At 37.0% G+C, this 18525-nt stretch overlaps 1 protein-coding gene across 3 annotated transcripts in view; it reads right to left on the reverse strand.

Annotated features, from left to right (window-relative positions):
• The window catches only part of Prkd1 (protein kinase D1), a 326804-nt gene that overhangs the window by 21090 nt on the left and 287189 nt on the right, over positions 1 to 18525 (reverse strand). For all 3 annotated transcript variants that reach the window (XM_058585839.1, XM_046465232.2, XM_058585840.1), the window contains 2 exons: positions 906 to 1067; positions 272 to 370 (listed from right to left, as the gene is read on the reverse strand). In XM_058585839.1, coding sequence (XP_058441822.1) covers positions 272 to 370; positions 906 to 1067 — 261 coding nt within the window. The remainder of the gene's footprint in view (positions 1 to 271; positions 371 to 905; positions 1068 to 18525) is intronic.

An 18525-nucleotide genomic window follows, 5' to 3' on the forward strand; every position in this document is an offset into this window, starting at 1 on the left:
TTTTGAAAGACACCCCCCACCCAACCCAAAAAAGAAAAGAAAAGCAATAAGAAGGCACAGGTATGTACTATTAAGACTCACTGAACTAAAAAGCCAGTGACAAAATCACAGTCCTGAAATATAAGAAGGTAACAAATGGATGGGAACACACAGAGAGAACTTGAAACAAAGATCTTGAAGTGGGGTTGGGAGGGAGAAGGTGACAGGAAGCTGCCTGGGAGCCAGTGACGCTGTCAGCTGGCTTTTTGCTGAGAGAAGCTTTTATACTTGCCTGAGGGAAAGGATCGGCTGATGCCAGCAACACGTTTTCTGGCTTAAGGTCACAGTGAACGATATTTTTAAAATGAAGATGCCGCAAAGCCACGAGTATCTATAAAGAAGATAATCACCAAAATACTTTCATTTCAGTCTATTAATTTGAAGATGTTTTCTACCAGTACATAAATTTAAAAGAGCAAGATGAAATGCACAATAGCCAGTCCAGTTTGCTCAAGACACTGAAATGGAGTAGATGAACACAGCGAGTTGCTAGGGAAATTTCAATGGAAGAAGTATCCTATTATGGTATTCAAACAGCAACCAACACAAATGTAGACAAAGGAATTCAATATGCAACAGGAATGTGCATTCTTAAATATTTACATTGAATCAGGACTAAGCCAATGTACTTTATAAAGTCCCATGAATAATCCCAATACATGGGCTGACTTCCATGTTACTAATTTGGTATACTGGACTCTGACTAACAGATACTAATCAGAGCATACAATAATAAGCTCTGCAACCTTTCCTAGTGTAGTTTAGATTGGAAGTACAGACTAAACAACAAGGCTAGGAAGCTGTAGTAAAACAGTTATAACATTTGATATTAAATTATTTTTTTCTGCCTCTAATTGATTTCTTACCTGAGTAATTAAAAACTTCGTTATGTGCTCTGGCAACCTGCCCTTTTCACTTGACAAGATCATCTCCAACATGTCTCCATGGAGTTTTTCCATAACAACAAACACTCTTTCAGGCGTCTCAAACATACACTCCAAATTTACAACACCAGGGTGATGAAGGTTCTATTAAAGATAAATAAAGCACTTGAAGAAAATGAGTTTTTTGATACTGTTTGGCAAGCTCACTGATTATACAAAACTGTTCAAGCTCAAAGCTATGGAGAAACCCACACTTAAGATTTTTTTAACACCTCTAAATTCCACATGTGCTGCCTTATATTTTTGAAATTCTAATGTCTCCAAAATATACATCTTTACTTTCTATGCCTAGTGAAATTATTTCTATGCTAAATTCCAACTTCCAGCACAGTGAATCGCTAATTAGGTTTTAATTAGAATACCATACTGAGAAATCTGCAATTTCTTCGGATCATCTCCAATATTAAGCGTACTGTCCTAAAAAGGCATACTAGGCTACCTCTACACAACTGGTAAAAATTCAATGTAGAAAAGATGAAATTCACACATGGAGTGCATCTGACTGTGCTGCAGTCTTAGCCAAAACCTTTTGAAGTTGCTGTGCTCCTGGAGGCATCAGAGAAGCTCTTATACAGAGTGAGTATCCTTATGTACACAGCAAAAAAGTTATGATTGAAGCTTGCTTTGTCTACGACACCATGCTACATGCTAGTCCTGCCCAGTTCTTGGGCATTTCATAAACAGCTCCACAATAAAGATATGGTGAGTAATGGTAGGCTTCATTTTGCTTACCTGATAATAATCACATATATCAAGTAAAATTACACTTTCAACAATGCTTAAATCAGAGAGTTATTCTACGTCCTAACAAAACCCTTTGGCCATTTGACATTTATTTATTTATATAAAGTGCATGACAACAAACAAAAAATTGTAATATTACAAAACAATTGTATGTTCCAGTTACATTTCAATGAGGAAATAAACAAGTTTCATTATAAACAAAAATTATCTACCCCCACAAAATCAGGATCTAACTTAAGTAACAGAGCTGAACAGAGGGAAAAAAAATTTCATTGAGTGATAACAATTTTATATAAAATGAATTTTTTACTACTTAAAACTTGAAGTAGCTCACTAGAAACCTCACAAATGAATTCTGGAGAGCAGAGGCTATGGTTGAATCCACAGTGTTGCATGGCCCTCCCTGCTTGCCACTTGCAAAGAACTTCATGCACTGCTGGGTACAGAGCCAGGCTATGCTTGGGGTAAGCTCCCATGTTAATAAAGTCTCTCTATGGGGGCTATTTTGATCTTTGCCATAGACATTTGATGAGTCTTTTTGATTCTAACGTCTTGGAGCCTGCTTATGTGGCATAATGTGGTTAAAGAATTTATTAATGTGATCTGAGCAGATGCTTACACAACCATCTAAAAGCCTTTCACCTCTCAAGGGCTAGAATCATTCTTGAAACTGCTGTACTGTAAACTAGTCAAATCTGACTACTTCCCATAGACAAGGCCTCCAGCGTTGTTCTATCGTGGTCAGAGCAAAGGCGTATGGAGAGAGGTTGGGATTAACAAAGCTCACACTATCACTACTCTCTTTTTCTGACTTCCTACAAATAACACTAGATAGGCAGTTGGCTTTGAGTATTGTGGGTACCAGATTCATAAGTGGGAAACTAATATAACCATCTAGAGTACACTTATATTTGATATGTGGATTGTTCATACAGAAAACTTCCCCAGTGTTGTCACAGTCCCTATTTATTACATCCCCTTTCCTGGCAGAGGAACCACACTCACTTGACAAATCACTGGCCTTCAAATGTCCAAGGCCTCAGCTGTCCTCTCTTAAACTAATGATCACAGCAGAAGCTTTAAGATTGCATGAGAGTGCTGCTGAGGTTCTGACTCTCCTGGGACAAACCACTAAGAGAGGGAGATGTGCCAAGAGCACCTTCCTCTTTGAGTATCTTCCCAATCGATTCTTTTTTTTTTTTTTTTGACAGAGAGAGAGAGAGAGAGAGAGAGAGAGAGAGAATTTTTTTTTAAAATATTTGTTGTTTAGTTTTCAACGGACACAACATCTTTGTTTGTATGTGGTACTGAGGATCAAACCTGGGCCGCACGCATGCCAGGCGAGCACGCTACCGCTTGAGCCACATCCCCAGCGCCCCCAATTGATTCTTACTTCTATTTAATCCAACTTTAAGCACTTAGGCAGTGTTCTGGGGAGACTGGCTTCCTTAAATGACCAAAGCTTTTATGTCTGAGTAAGGTGCAAGTACAATGAATAGGAAAGGGGCAGACTAAAAGAAATAGACAGCAAGGCTGGGGGTCTCCTGTGTATGGGCAGAGGGAAAGGTAAGGCACAGTAACCTTGAGGCCCAGAGAGGGCAGGAGAGGAAGGGAACTGTTCAGTAACTGGGTAGCCTACTGCTTCTGCTAACCTCGTCTGAGACTCTGAAGGTTGGAGGAGAAAGGAGTCTGCAGATGACCTGGAAGATCCCCTGAACAGATTATCTGAATATATCTGTAACATCACTCCTCATGTTCCTCTTCTTATATTTCTCTTAGTACGTGAGTTATTAGAAGTGCTGAAGTCTTTTACTCATTATATTCTTTTTTTTCCTTTTCCCCACACCACAACATAACTTGAGCAAGCCCTATAACAGATGGTAAAACTTTAACATATGTTTTCTAATTGGAGAATTCCCAGAATATTTTAGGCCAAAACAACAGGAAAGATTTACGAAGGTGTTCGCTAGCACCTATTTTGTGATATATTCATTGTAATCTTTGCAGGACTTCACAAATGTCTTCTAATGCATCTGTATGAAGGAAAATTTTGCTATTTTCTGATATTGGACTTTGAGTGTGGTTAGGTATATAGATTAAAGAAGAAACAACCTAATTCAATGAAAGCATCTTACTAAAGGGCATGTATAAACAACTGGAAAAGTTTTACAGAAGTTCACATGCTCACTGCACTTGGCCATTGCTCTTTTACAAAAGTCTTTGTGCTTTACAGGTTTCCTAAAGAATCATTGAGCGACAGCTGAAAAATTTTCCAACAGCAAAGTGGTTTTGCTATTTTTGAATGGTTGGTATATAATAAATTGTTATTTAAAGTATGATATATACCTGAGACAGAGGCATCACAGAGTTTTTTTTTTTTTTTTGCATTGAACCAAATGTCCAAACATTTATATCTGACAATTAAAAAAAAAAAAAAAGAAAAGAAAAGAGGATACAAAGAATCACGTCTTATTTATCTAAATTCCCCATGCTATACTGATGAGGAGTATTTCTTTAACCTAGAGAACAGACTTTTTGAAGACTTGAAATAGGAAGAGAATCAAGCTATATTTTTTCTATTTTCATATGTAATTTATGATGTTATTTTTTAATACCTTAAGAACAATTTTAAGATAAGTCTAAACCAATGTGGTCCGTGTGATTTGATCATACTTTTAATTTTTTCACATAAAATAGGAAATAACTTTTTAGTCTTTTCTTCCTAATGTCCAAAGTGAATTTTAAAATGGCAGGAAGATTGCAATATCAACTATGGCACAGTTATGTGTGAAAAAGAATTTTTGCTAAATTCTCAGGCTTACCTCAGGAATTCAGATAATAACTTTTGTAGCAGTACAAGCTTCTACAGGACTCTTTGACCATCTGTTTGTTGCATTTAAGTAATTTCATTTTCAGGAAATGAAACATTTGGTCAAGGACAGGAAAGAATAGTGCACATTCACACATAACAGATTGATGACATATCCATGGGGTGACTAGAAGTTGCTTCAAGTCTGGGACAAAATATCACTCAGAGATCAAAACAAAAATTTTTGTGATACAAGTTGCCTAGAAAATTCTTAAATGGAAACTAGTCACTAGGTGCAAAGACTTTTATAAAAAAATATTTTGTTTAAAAAATAATAAACTAATACTAATCCTTTAGTTTATATGTACATTTTAGCTTATATTTTGGATTCATGTTAAACAATATGCTTTAATATCAATGTATAAGTAGTAATTTCCTTAATACTACTAGGGTTGCTTTATTATAAGTCTGGAGTTGAGAATTTATTCTATAAAGTTAGATGTTATAAATTTGCTTTATGTTTCCAGTCTTTGTTTCACCTTCAATTTTTAGGATTATTCTACTCAAATTTAAGAGAGATGAGAAAAAGAAAAAATTAGATTCAACCTTTCTTTTCAAGATTTTTTAGGAGTAAAACAGCTTTCATATGAGAACTTCCAACTACTCTTCTATTAAATGACTAAATGATGTAGCTCACATTGAGACAGGGAAAAGAGAACAGTGAAAAATCCAGTATCTAAATTCTAAATGGCAAACAGCAGAAGGAAGACTGTTCCATTGCACAGCAAGGTATGTGGGTTATGAAATGTCCTCTTCGAAGGTACAGTACTAAAGCAATAACCTTGTTTATTCTCATTCCTGTTAGTTTCCCAGGATTGAGAAAAGAGCATGCCATCATAAACATTTTCTAATTACAATCTTTCACAATTTCTACTTCATTTAATGGTCCTAGAAATCACACCTAATGCTTTATGAAAGAGAAATAGCCTATAATTCCCTGGTAAATGCTTAAAAGTCATCTTATAGAGAGCATATATAATTATAAAATACTTTTTGTTAAAAATAATGCTCAATTGATATGGTAAATTCCCCTGAAATGCAGAATCTTATATTTACCTGTTTTGTTATGTTCATTTAAATGAAAAATGTCCAGCAATGAATCAGTGTCTCTCTATATGAACTTATTCTTCCAATGTTTCCTCTTTTGGTGACTGATGACCCACCCAGCTCAGAGAGCTGAGAGTCATCCTAAACATGTACTTCTTCACTTGAACAACAGCCATTCTCTAACGTGTTTGGAGTCAACCTCCTTAATCTCTCTCATTCCTGCCTCCTCCTCATGGTTATGCCTTGGTTTGAGCCCTTAAGTCTTTCCCAAGGACCTGCTACCACCTTCCAACTGATCTCCTTTCTTAGGTTTTGTTCTCCAATGCATTCTTCCAAAGGTTGTCACTCTGATCTTCCCAAAGTGATTCTGATCACACCACCAAGCTTCCAGCCCACATGTGAATCACCACCACCTTCAAGATAAGGTGTTTCCCTTCAACAAGGCACACGAAACCCTTCACGATCAGCTGCTTCTCTTCCTCCCACTTGAATATTTCTCCAACCTTTTCCTCTCCTCTTCCACATATCCAGCCTTCTCTGTTGACTTACTGAAACATTTTCACAATAAGCCACACATAATCTTTCTATTTTTTGAGGCATACTGTTTCCATAACCTGAACCACCCATTGGCTGGTATGAATATCTGGTTGGAGGCAACTTTCATTGACTCTTTAGAGCCTGACTTGGATCTCTCCATTTCCAGAGCCTTCAGTGCAATCTTCTTTTATGACTTTTATCTTTATTGGCAAGTCTATTTCTCTTACCTATAAAACTACAAGCACCTTAGTGCCTATAATTTAATTAACTGTGTTCCTAGTCTAGTGCCTGGTATATATTAAAGATTCATCGTAAGTTTGTTAAATTTTGTTGAAAGACAAAGAAAACCTCTATCTCCTTAATTTTCATTAAGTGAATACTAATCTTTAATATTTAAATGCCTTTATTTCAGATATGCTAATATATATCTGACATAGTTAGCCACAGTTCACAACAAATGTGATAGTGACAGTCTCTCTTCAGAAAAAAATAAAATATATGACTTTTTCATTATGAAGTGACTTCAGTCTCAGGATTCTGATAATAGATAATTGATCATAAGTAACAATTTTTATGATAAATATCAATGATATGTGTTATAGTTTAGATTTGAATTGTCTCACAAAGACTCCTGTGTTTATGGCTTGGTCCCTAAAGGACCAATGTTCAGAGGTGGGGCTTTTGGGAAGTGATTGGATCATGAAGACGCTGACCTTCTCTGTGGGATAATAATTTGATGACATTATTGAGAGGTGGTAGAAGGTGTAGGAGTTGAGATATAGTTGTATGGTGGATCCTTGAGGGCATACCCTTGGAGAGTATATGTTATCCTTGGTCTCTTCCTTACTCCCTTTTTGTTTTCTTGGCTGCCATGAGCTGAGAAGCTTTCCTCCACCATGCCCTTTCATCATGATGTTCTGACTCACCTCAGGATAAGAGCAACGGAACCAGCAGATTACGGACTAAAACCTCTGAAGCTGAGTCAGGATAAGTCTTCCGTAAGTTGTATGTTAGGTATTTTGGTCAAGTGACAAAAAGCTGATGAATACACTATAGCTGTGAATATCATATGCTACCATTGATATGAGTTACAAAATGATTTCCCTTAGTGTCAAGGACAAGATAGTTTTCTTTACTTTCCAGGTATAACCTCTTAAAGACACCAGATTTGTCCACTGTTTTGGAAAATTTTAAACATCTTTGATAGAAAGAAAACCAGGATCTTCCCCCTATCTAGGTGATCCGTATTTATTTTACACTTAGTTCTTAATAAGGAGAAACCATATCAAATCATTCTCAAGGCAACAAGAGAGCAGAAGGCAGCGGCAGCTAAGTGATGTAGTCAGTATATCCCTTCTAAATTACACCCTTCCCATCATGCTAATTCTCCCTATGTGATTTGTGAAAATCTTCCCACAATTTCATTATTTTCCTGAGGACGAGAAATCAAGAATTGAAAATGGGCTGTTCACACAATCATGAACACTGTACCCTCTGCCCCTTACTTAGGAAAGGGCTTTCAACTTCCTTGTTTTCTTTGGGTTTTCCGTTTAGACCACAACAGACGTATCTACAGGGATGGTCCCAAATCCTGCAGCATGATTTCAGGAGCAAGACCTCTGGAGACAGGCTTTCTGAGTTTGAATTCCAGCTCCCGACTTTCTGGTAGTTATCCAGATTCTCTGAGGATAATAATATGTCTAACAGTCAAGGATTATCATTTAACATATAAAAAATACTTGGAATTTTCCCTGGTACATAGTAAGGGTAGGTATTATTATTATTGGGCAAATTTCCTGGCATTTTAAAAGGATCTAAGCACAATTTCTTGCTTCACTTGGGTCACTGAAAGTTTATGTTGAGTGCAGGGAAGAAAACATTCTTTGGCCTTTCGCCTGACAGAGACTACACCAGATTAAGTACAACCTGCCACAAACATGTACAGCCTCATTTGTCATGCCCCATTTTTCTCCTTGCTGTTTGTGTGCATTTATTAAAAACAACACACATTTATTATCTTACAGATGTAGGTCAGAAGTCTGGTGAACTCAGCTGTTTTCTCTGATATGGTTTTCCTAAGCAGAAATCAAGCTGTTGGCAAGCTGTTCTCTTATTTGTAGGCTCTGAGGGAGAATTTGCTTCCAAGATCATTTAGGTTGCTGACATAATCCAGTTATTTGGACTGCAGAGGTGAGGTCCCTGTTTTCTGGCTGGCTGTGAGTGAAGGGACTCTCAGCTCCCTGACACTGCCTGAATTCCTTGTCATATTGCCCATCCATCTTCTGCCCAGCTACTGTGTGCTGAGTCCTTGAATTTCAAAACTCCCATGGCTTCTTCCAGCAGGAAAAAGAGATCTGCTTTTAAGGAGTCATAGGATTAGATTAGACTCACCTGGAAAATGCCAGCTCATTTTTTAAATTTTAAGATCTATTTCCTGAATTACATCTGCAAAGTCCCTTTGCCACCTACGATAACATATTTATTGGTTCTGTGGACTAGATATGTATATCTGTGGGGCACCATACATATCACAGCATACAAAGCCTCCATTATTTGGTCTGCCTACCACTTCCCTCAATTCTAGAACAAGAATGAGAGATTTTTGGCTTTTTGGAACTGAAGGAAAGAGTCAGAAAACACTTGTAATAAAATTTATTGTTTATATTACTTATAAGTGAACATATTCCAATCTACTCAAGTCAAGTGAAAAAAAAAGTTTAAAGAAGTCCATATACATATCACCTAACTTCAATGGTTATCAGTATTTTACCAATGTTGACACATTTAGTTTTTCATTCTCCATTTTTTTTTGTTTCAATGTATCTTTGATTGGAAGAAAATACCTATTTAGGAAGATTAAAAATGCAGATTCAGCTTGACATGACTGTAGCCATATTGAGCTGTAAAGGCTAGGCTTACTCCAGATTAACACTATTCAGGGTTTCCTGCATTTTCCCCAGTATATAATGAGTAGAACAAACCATCAAAATGGTGTGGAGTCTTACAACTGGACCCTTATGCCAGAAATGTACCTGACTCTTTGATATTAGCTTAAGATAAACCAGGTATATTCTGGCTTAGATGAAGTCTCTTTTGACCTAACAAATCAAGTTAGTCAGCTTTGTGTCATGTGACTAAAATACCTTACAAAAACATTAAAAGGAAAAAAAATATTTTGGCTTATAGTTTCAGAGGTTTTAGTCTAAGGTTAGATAACTCCTTTACAGAAACATCATGGTACAATGGCATGGCAGAGAAAGGCTGCTCAGCTCATGGCAGCCAGGAAATGGAGAAAAGGAATGGGGGGGCAGGGAGAGAGAGAGGAAGTGCTAGACAGCATAAGTGCATGGGAGAGAGATGCCAGAGAGACAATAAGTCCTTCCAGGTCATGCCCCTAGTGAACTACTTCCTCCAACAATTTCCCACCTCCCAGTAGTCCATTCAGCCACCAATGGATTAATCCACTGTTGAAGTCAGAGCCTCATCACTTCCCCAAAGCCCCATCTCTGAACACATGGGACTTTGAGGGCCTTTCCAGATCCAAACCACTCACCATTCCCCTCATTCTGACACAAAATGCAGGAATTTACTTGATCTTGCTGCCACCCAGGATTACATTTCCATTAGTAACCTCCCCTTTGCAAAAAACAATATGTGTTCTGCACAATCTTGGATCTGTCTTTCTCTTTGCTTTGGTCTCAAGGCATTGGGTCTGGTTCTTTTTTTTTTTTTTTAAGAGAGAGAGAGAGAGAGAATTTTAATATTTATTTTTTTAGTTTTCAGTGGACACACCATCTTTGTTTGTATGTGGTGCTGAGGATCGAACCCGGGCCACACGCATACCAGGCGAGCGCTCTACCGCTTGAGCCACATCCCCAGCCCCTGGGTCTGGTTCTTACATACTGGATTGTTCTGAAATAACTGGTGAGATGGCCAGGAAATGGACAAGGGAAAGAAAATATACAAGGAGGAAATCTTGGGGACAGCCATCTATCTTTGTATGAGGAGGGGTGGCCTGTATGTTAAACTCTGGCAAGTAAGCAATGGGAGACCCCAAGATCAATGGATTTAGAGCACTGTGGTAAGAAAGGGTGGCATCTTACCACTACATTGGGGTGGTGTTTCTGTGAGCAGTTCCATTGGCTCCCAATGCCCACATAGCTGTGAGTGAAAGGATAATGAAATTAGAAGCACAGTTATAACGTGAAAGAGATCTTTATCTCTCTACCTTTCACTTAGCCTTTAACCTGGTTAAAAAAAGTAGAAACTGAGATGCCAACTTTGAAACCCTAGATTGCTGCTCTGTGTGGCTGGGGAAAAGAACTGGAAGAGAAAACAGGTGCAAGCTATTATCTTTTATCTTGAGATCAGATGGGATGCAAAGAAATGAAATCCTTGGGAGAAGGGTAGTGTGGAAGAGGCAGAGATTGAAATGATAGAGGACAGGGGATCTCTTGCCTATGAGCCTTGCTTTTTCTCTCCACCATTATTGCAATTTAAAGCAAGGGCACAAAATATTCAGATGCAGGAGGTGGGTACTTTCGTTCAGGAAAGGACAACTATTCAGGATTATACTGCTGCAGGATTTCTACATACTGCAAAAACTTTTAAACAACTGCCCCAAGAGAGTCTGAATGCCTGGATGGTATGACTCTGGGACACAGGAGGAAATTGCATTTCTCTGGGGAAAGTGAAGCTGAGAAAATGAGTACTATTATCACTTACCCAGTCCTTAGGTGGCACCTAAATAATGGTCGCCATATCCAAGGAAATCATTCCCTTCTAGATTATATCATTTTAGGAATGAGAGCAGCATGCCCAAATGAACAGCATCTGTCAGGAGAAGGATCCCCATGGAAAAGCACTGAGGAAGCCCAGGGTTTTCTGCATGAACTGAACATGCAATAAGCCATTTATACGCAGGTCCTTTGGTCAAGGACCTGACCAAACCATTTTTACAGCCAGAATGAAATAAAAACTTATACCTCCACCTTGAGAATGATATAGCCCTTCTCCCTTCCTCCTCAACTCAACTGTCAGGATGTTTATGATGTTTACTGCTGACCAGGGAGAGACTAAATGTGGTAAGGACAGGGCTTTGTCACAAATCCTGATACAAAATAAGGACAGATAAAAACGAGAGAGAAAAAAGAAATAAGAAACTAGTTAAAATAACAACAACAACAACAAAAAAAAAACCTGATGGGGCATGATTTGCTTTGTACCAGCATCCTCAGTGAAAAGCTAAACCACCTAATGCATCTCAGTATCCTTAGGGATGGAACTTAAGCCTAAATAACAGTTCCATCCTTTCTCCTCTGCTCCCCCTACAGGGGAGGGTGAGGAATTTCTGTGCTCCTGTTGTTTTGTAGGTTATTTGGGTGGATACACCCCTCACTCCCCATGATGAGGGGCAGGGGTACAGTTGCACCACAATAAGGGCTATAGAGTACGATCAGAGACTCACCTGGAACTCACTATTTACTGGTTCCTTATAAATAAAGGGAAGACAATTGATCCATATTTGATGCTAAGTTCTCTCATTCCTGAAAACATTCTAGGGATGGATAGTCCACTAGGAAAGACTTATAGGCCTCTGTGGGGAGGTCAAGACACTGGTAGTAAAGGTGGTATGGAGGAGGGAGACACCAAGGGATCTTGTCAGCCTTGCCACCTCTAGGCAGGTAGTAAGTACCAAGCATTAGCTCTGTTAGATTCATGGCACCAAATAGGGACTTGTAAAGGTAAATCTGTGCCATACAATAAAGTAGAAATACAGATAACAAGCTTATTCATAATTGCCAAAACTTGGGAGCAACCAAGATGTCCTTCTGTAGATGAATATATAGATTCTGGTACATCCAGACAATGGAATATTATTCAGCCCTGAAAAGAAATGAGCTGCCAAGCCATGAAAAAACATGGAAGACCTAAACATCTATTACTAAGTGGAAAAATGCAATCTGAAAAAAATACATACTGTGTAATTTCAATATGTGATACTCTGGAAAAGGCAAAACTATGGACACAGTAAAAATTTCTGTGGTTGCCTGCATTTGGGAAAGAGGGAGGGATGAATAAGTGAAGCAGAGAGGACTTCTAGGGCAGTGAAAATATACTGTATGATAGACACTACAATGATGGATAAATCCACTCAATTTATAGTCAAAGAAAACCTAATGCAAACTATGGATTTATGGTGATTGTGTCAGTTGTAACAAATGTTGATACTTATTATATGTTGATACTTATTATATGAAGATACTTATTAAGTGAGGAGGTTAAGGCAGCAGGTATTTGGAAATTCTCTATTCCTGCTAACCTAAAACTGCTTTTAGAAAAATAGTCTTAAAAAATTCTCTACAATTAAAACTGACCCAAACAACAAAAATTAGATGTCTTTAGTCCATCATCTGAGATCATACACAGGGGTACATAGATCATACACAGATCATACACAGGGGTATGGTTGGCACTAACATTTGTATCTGACTGAATTTTGCTGAAACTTTAATTTTGGGGGGAGACAAGGGGAGTGAGATTTTTATCACAAAACTCAAGAAAGACCCTCACCCAGCCAGGATCTTGTACACATGACAGTATACACCTCCTAACTCCCAAACTAGGCTAGAATTTAAAGAGGAATTTTGGCAAATAGATGTAATATTTGAGAAGCAACAGCAAAGCCTACGAAGACAGAAATTAAGGGCTTCCCAGCACCTTTTTAAAAACCAGCTTTAGTAAACATTCCATCCATAAACTACGTCCCTCTTTTATTCATGCCAATACTGGGTTTGTGTTTAGGGGAAAGACAGGAAAGAAAACATGGCTTGTTTTAATAAAGAAATAAGACTTTGTACAATACCAAGATATTTTATCCTAAATAAAATGGAAAATCAATCAAATACCTTTTTATATTTTATACTGGATGCACAGAAATGAATGCACATGGTTTATTTTCTGTTTACCTACCTGGCTGGAGACATGAACACATAAGTCCAAAGTGTAATTTTTAATAAATTGTATCACTGTAGACCAACTTCTATATTTAGAAGTCAGCCAGCACTCCAGAAAGCAAAACATTCTATTACCAGGTTAAACGCTCTGTGTAGGCATAGAATGCACAACAGGAACTGGAGTAAATACATAGGTCTCCTGAACAGGAACAGAAGACAGAACATGATATTCCAAAAGGTCAAATTATACTGTCTTACATTTGTATAGGATTCCATGGCAAAATTAGCTTATTAAATGGCATATTCTCAAAGTGAAATAAGATCTTAATTATGGAACTTCTCTAAATCTTTCATAAGTGAAAGGGTATGTTCACTTCCAAGATGTGGATGATTTACAGATAGCACATATATTCCCAACTCTGTCAATAAAGAAGCTTCTTCCCCTTCCTTCCATGAGGGAGCTCACAAGACTGTGTATGCTCTTTCAAAAATATGTTGGGAAATACCGATTAAAAAAAGATTTTATATATTATTCATTGAATTCCCCAAATACTCCCGTGAAGCAAGCACACCACACATGGTTTCTAGTCCATAATTTAAAAAATCAATTTTGAAAAAGATTTACTGAAAAATGGAAAAGTTTTTACTTGGAATCTGGAACCTTGGAAACTAGGTTTTCACTGTGACAGACGTGTTTGTGACCTAACATTTTGGAAACTTTCTAAATTATCATTATTTTTTTCTTATGGGATGTTTCTTTTCTTTTTTTCTCTGTATTTGACTATGTATTGCCTAATTTATAGGCTTTATTTTTTGGAACATGGAGATGAAAACAAGATTAACTTACAGATGCAAAATATTTCTTTCCTAAAGAATTACATGAATCTGGATATAGTGGTGCACACCTGTAATCCCAGGACTTCAGAGGCTGAGGCAGGAGTATCAAAAGTCAAAGCCAGCCTCAGCAACTTAGTGAGACCCTCAGCAACTTAAAGAGACTCTTCCCTTTAAACTAAAAACTAAAAAGGTCTGGGGATGTGGCTCGGTGGTACAGTGCTTCTGGATTCAATCCCTAATATCAAAATAATAATAATAATAATTATTATTATTTCATGAAAATTCTTTCTGCAAATAAATATGAAGACATATTTGAAGAAACATAATAAACATATTAGATGAAAGGGAAGTATAAACTAACCTCTCAACACACACTACAAAAAGTACCCACATTATGCAGATTTTATCCTCTAGAAAACTAATTGATTTCTTCATGATTAAATAAAAACACCAGTTTTGAAATTTTTTCATTTTCCCACCCACATTTTGTAATGTTTTTCTCTGGTTCTCTCTTGTGATTATCTCCTCCCCACCTATGCTTTAACAACCAGAGAATACACTTTTAAGCTTGCTCGGTGAAGACAAATCACTTATTTTTTTTTTCTGGACAAAAGGGAATGAAGGTAAGAAATATTTTATTCTTTTATTGCCATGACCTGCAAAGTTGTGTATCACCCGACTCCTTATTGGTGGCTACATGATTCATTTAACAAATATGCACTAAGTGCCTAGAGGGCCCAGGCATTGTGCTAAGGCACATTCAGCCTCATTCCAGGAACATATACATGTAAAGGAGTGATTTAACAGCATTAATTTCAAATACTAATATTTTAATACACTAGAAAGTCAAAACTCTTTAAACTTCTTTTTGGGAGGGGTGGGGTACCAGCAATTGAACTCAACCACTAAGCCACATCCCCAGCCCTATTTTGTATTTTACTTAAAGACAGGGTTTCACTGAGTTGCTTAGCACCTCAATTCTGCTGAGGCTGGCTTTGAACCTACAATCCTCCTGCCTCAGCCTCCCAAGCCATTGGGATTACAGGCATGTGCCACTGCATCTGGCGAAAAGTCTAAACTTTCGACAAAATAGTTCCAGATATTGACTTCAAAATATAGAAGCAAATATAAAGTTTTTAGAATTCTTTTTGAGGGCATATGAAGAAAATCAAAGACCACAGTTCTAAAATGATTAAAAGTGTTCTACGGATTCTTAGAGAATATTTATTTTACTGAGGTGCTGGTTCTTTCTGCCATTTCTTTAAGTATACAGCCTATGAATCTTTCAATTTCTCCAATACCTCGTTCCTCTTTGAAGCTCCTCCTTATGCCAATGCTGTGGCTGCAGCCATGATCCGTGGTCTGTTTTACTATGTTTCTACAGCCATTCTGGCTTGGAGCTCATTATATCTGATTATCTAAATAGATTATAAATACCTTAATGAATTTCAATCATTTTATGAGGTCCAGAAGTCTAGCAATTTCTTCACTTAAAGGAAGAAGTGCTTCGCATGTATTAATGAAAGTCCTAATATTTTCACTAATTGAGGGGAAAGTGTTCTTGCCTCGGAAACTGGAATAATAGCAAAATTGACAAAGTCAGGGAGACAGTATCTTTCAGAGAAAGACATTAGTATTAAATGTGTGGTTTTAAGTAGGTTGGTTGCAATGAGTGGCACAACAACAGTGGAGATGTCCTAAGGGTAGAATATGAGAAGGAGTGCCTGTGAAATGTTAGATCTCAAGAACTATATTAAGGAATGACCTCAAGACATAACAATATGACTGTACTATTTTTTTTTTTAAATTTCTCCCACTGGACTAATTTTATTCCTTAACAGCACTGATCAGTTGTTTCTTTTTAAATCTCCCTCCTCACTATACCTTGTGCTTACCTTCCCTGCCAACCCATCCAACTTTCTTCCTGGACTTGTCCCTTCTTTCATCTAAATGATTCACACAGACTTAAAATTCATTCCCAGAGTGAGGTCATCCATTTTGACAGTGAAAGAAAGATATTCATCTTCCTCTCCATTCCACTGACTTTGATTATGGTACTTTTTAGGAATAAATCACAGAGTTGGTGAGTTGAAATTCCAACCCCCACTCCTATCTGCATTACCACTCTATCTTTTCAGATCCCCAAAGTTAATCTTTGAATAAAAAAATAAAATGCATGGAGAAGACTTTTGCAAAACAATCCATAAATAATCCTTCTCAACTAGCCAAACAATTAACCATTAGTAGCAAATGCAGTCTAACCTTTTGCTGGTAAGATATAATAAAGGGTATCTTATGCGATAGGATAGTATTTTGTATGATTTAATTAATTATTCAACAAATACTTATTAAGTACCTAATACATGACAGAAATAATTTCTGATATTAGAGATTCACTAGTGAATAAAATGATATCTGCCATGTTGATTTTTTTTTAATGGACACAATACCTTTATTTTATTTGTTCATTTTTTCTTTTTTATGTGGTGCTGAGGATTGAACCCAGTGACTCACATGTGCTAGGCAAGTTCTCTACTCCTGAGGCAGGACCCCAGCCCTGCCATGTTGATTTTTATATAGTGGTAGGGCTTAAGTTGGGAGAAGGGCAAAGAACCCACAGAAAATATGCTGAATAAAATTCCATAATTTAAGGTCTGGTATTGTGATACCTCTTGCTTTGCTTTTCTCATTAAGGATTGTTTTGCCTATTCTGGGTCTCTTATTTTTTCAAATGAAATTCATGACAGTTCTGTGAAGACAGCTTTGGAATTTTGAGGAGAACTGCGTTGAATCTGTAGAGCACTTTTGATAGGATGGCCATTTTTTTAAAAAAAAATTTAGTTATAGATGGACACAATACCTTTATTTTATTTATTTATTTATTTATTTTTATGTGGTGCTGATGATAGAACCCAGTGCCTCACACATGCTAAGCAAGCAGTCTAGCCACTGAGCCCAGCTCATTATGGACATTTTAACAATATTAATTCTGCCTATCCAAGAACATGGGAGGTCTTTCCATCTTTTAAAGTTTTCTTCAATTTCTTTCTTTAGTGTTCTGTAGCTTCCATTGTAGAAGTCCTTCACCTTGGATATTGACACTAAAACAGGCATGAAGACCAATTTAATACAATAGAAGACACAGAGACAAACCCACATAAATACAGTTATCTCATACTAAAGGTGCCAAAAACATACATTGGAAAAAAGATAGCCTCTTCAACAAATGGTGCTGGGAAATCTATATGCAGTAAAATGAAATTTAACCCCTATCTCTCACACTGCACAAAACAACTCAAAGTGGATGACAAGACCTAGGAATTAGACCAGAAACACTGAACCTACTAGAAGAAAATGTAGGCCCAACACGGCAACATATCAGCTCAGGAACTGACTTTCTTAAAGACTCCTCAAGAGTAAAAAGTAAAACAAAAAATTAATAAAGGAGAGAGTATCAAATTAAAAACTTTATTTAAAGCAAAGGAAAAAATTAAATATATGAAGAGAGATTGGATTGCCACCTGCACCTCTGATAAGGCCTTAATTTCCAGGATATAGAAATAACTAAAAAAAAATTGACACCAAAAAAACCCTCCACAAAACAAACAAATAAACAAATGACCCGCTCAATAATGAACAAAGGAACTAAACAGACACCTCTCTAAAGAAGAAATATAACAGTCAACAAATATATGAAAAAATATTCAACATCTCTAGTAATTATAGAAATCCAAATTAAAACTACAATGAGATTTCATTCTCTCCAATCAGAATAGCAATTATCAAGAATATAAGTAACAATAAATATTGGTGGGATGCGTAGAAAAGGATACACTCATACATTGCTGGTGGGACTACAAATTGGTGTGATCACTTTGAAATGTAGTATAGAAATTCCTCAAAAAACTTGGCATGGAACCACCATTTGACCTAGTTACCCCACACTTCGTATATATCTAGAGGATTTAAAATCAGCATACTATAGTGATGCAGTCACATCAATGTTTATAGCAACTCAATTCACAATAGCTAAGCTATGGAGCCAATCTAGGTACTCTTCAATAAATGAATGGATAAAGAAAATATGGCCTATATGCACAATGGAATATTACTCAGCTATAAAGAAGAATGAATTTATGACATTTGCCAGCAAATGCATGGATCTGGAGGCTATCATGCTAAGTGAAATAAGCCAATCCCCCAAAACCAAAGATCAGATGTTTTCTCTGATATGTGAAAGCTAATACACAATAAGTGGGGGCACTGTGAGGGGAAGAATAGATATATATTAAATTAGACAAGGGGGAATGGAGGGAAAAGCAGGGTTTAAGCAAAGCAAAGAGAGCAGAATAAATCTGATATAACTTTCCTATGTACATATATGAATACACTACAGTGAATCTTTCCATTGTGTACATCCACAAGAAATTAATTTTAAAAAAGAGCAACTATGGCTAGGTCAATGGCAGAAATATCAAGAGAAGGAAGGGAGCAGGGGGTGGGGAGAAGGAAGGGGAAGGAGAGGTACTGGGATCTGAATTAGAACAAGATA

The sequence above is a fragment of the Marmota monax genome, unplaced genomic scaffold (genome assembly GCF_021218885.2).
Source record: "Marmota monax isolate L192 unplaced genomic scaffold, Marmota_monax_Labrador192_F-V1.1 WCK01_AAM20220418_F8-fsc00079, whole genome shotgun sequence".
NCBI lineage: Eukaryota > Metazoa > Chordata > Mammalia > Rodentia > Sciuridae > Marmota > Marmota monax.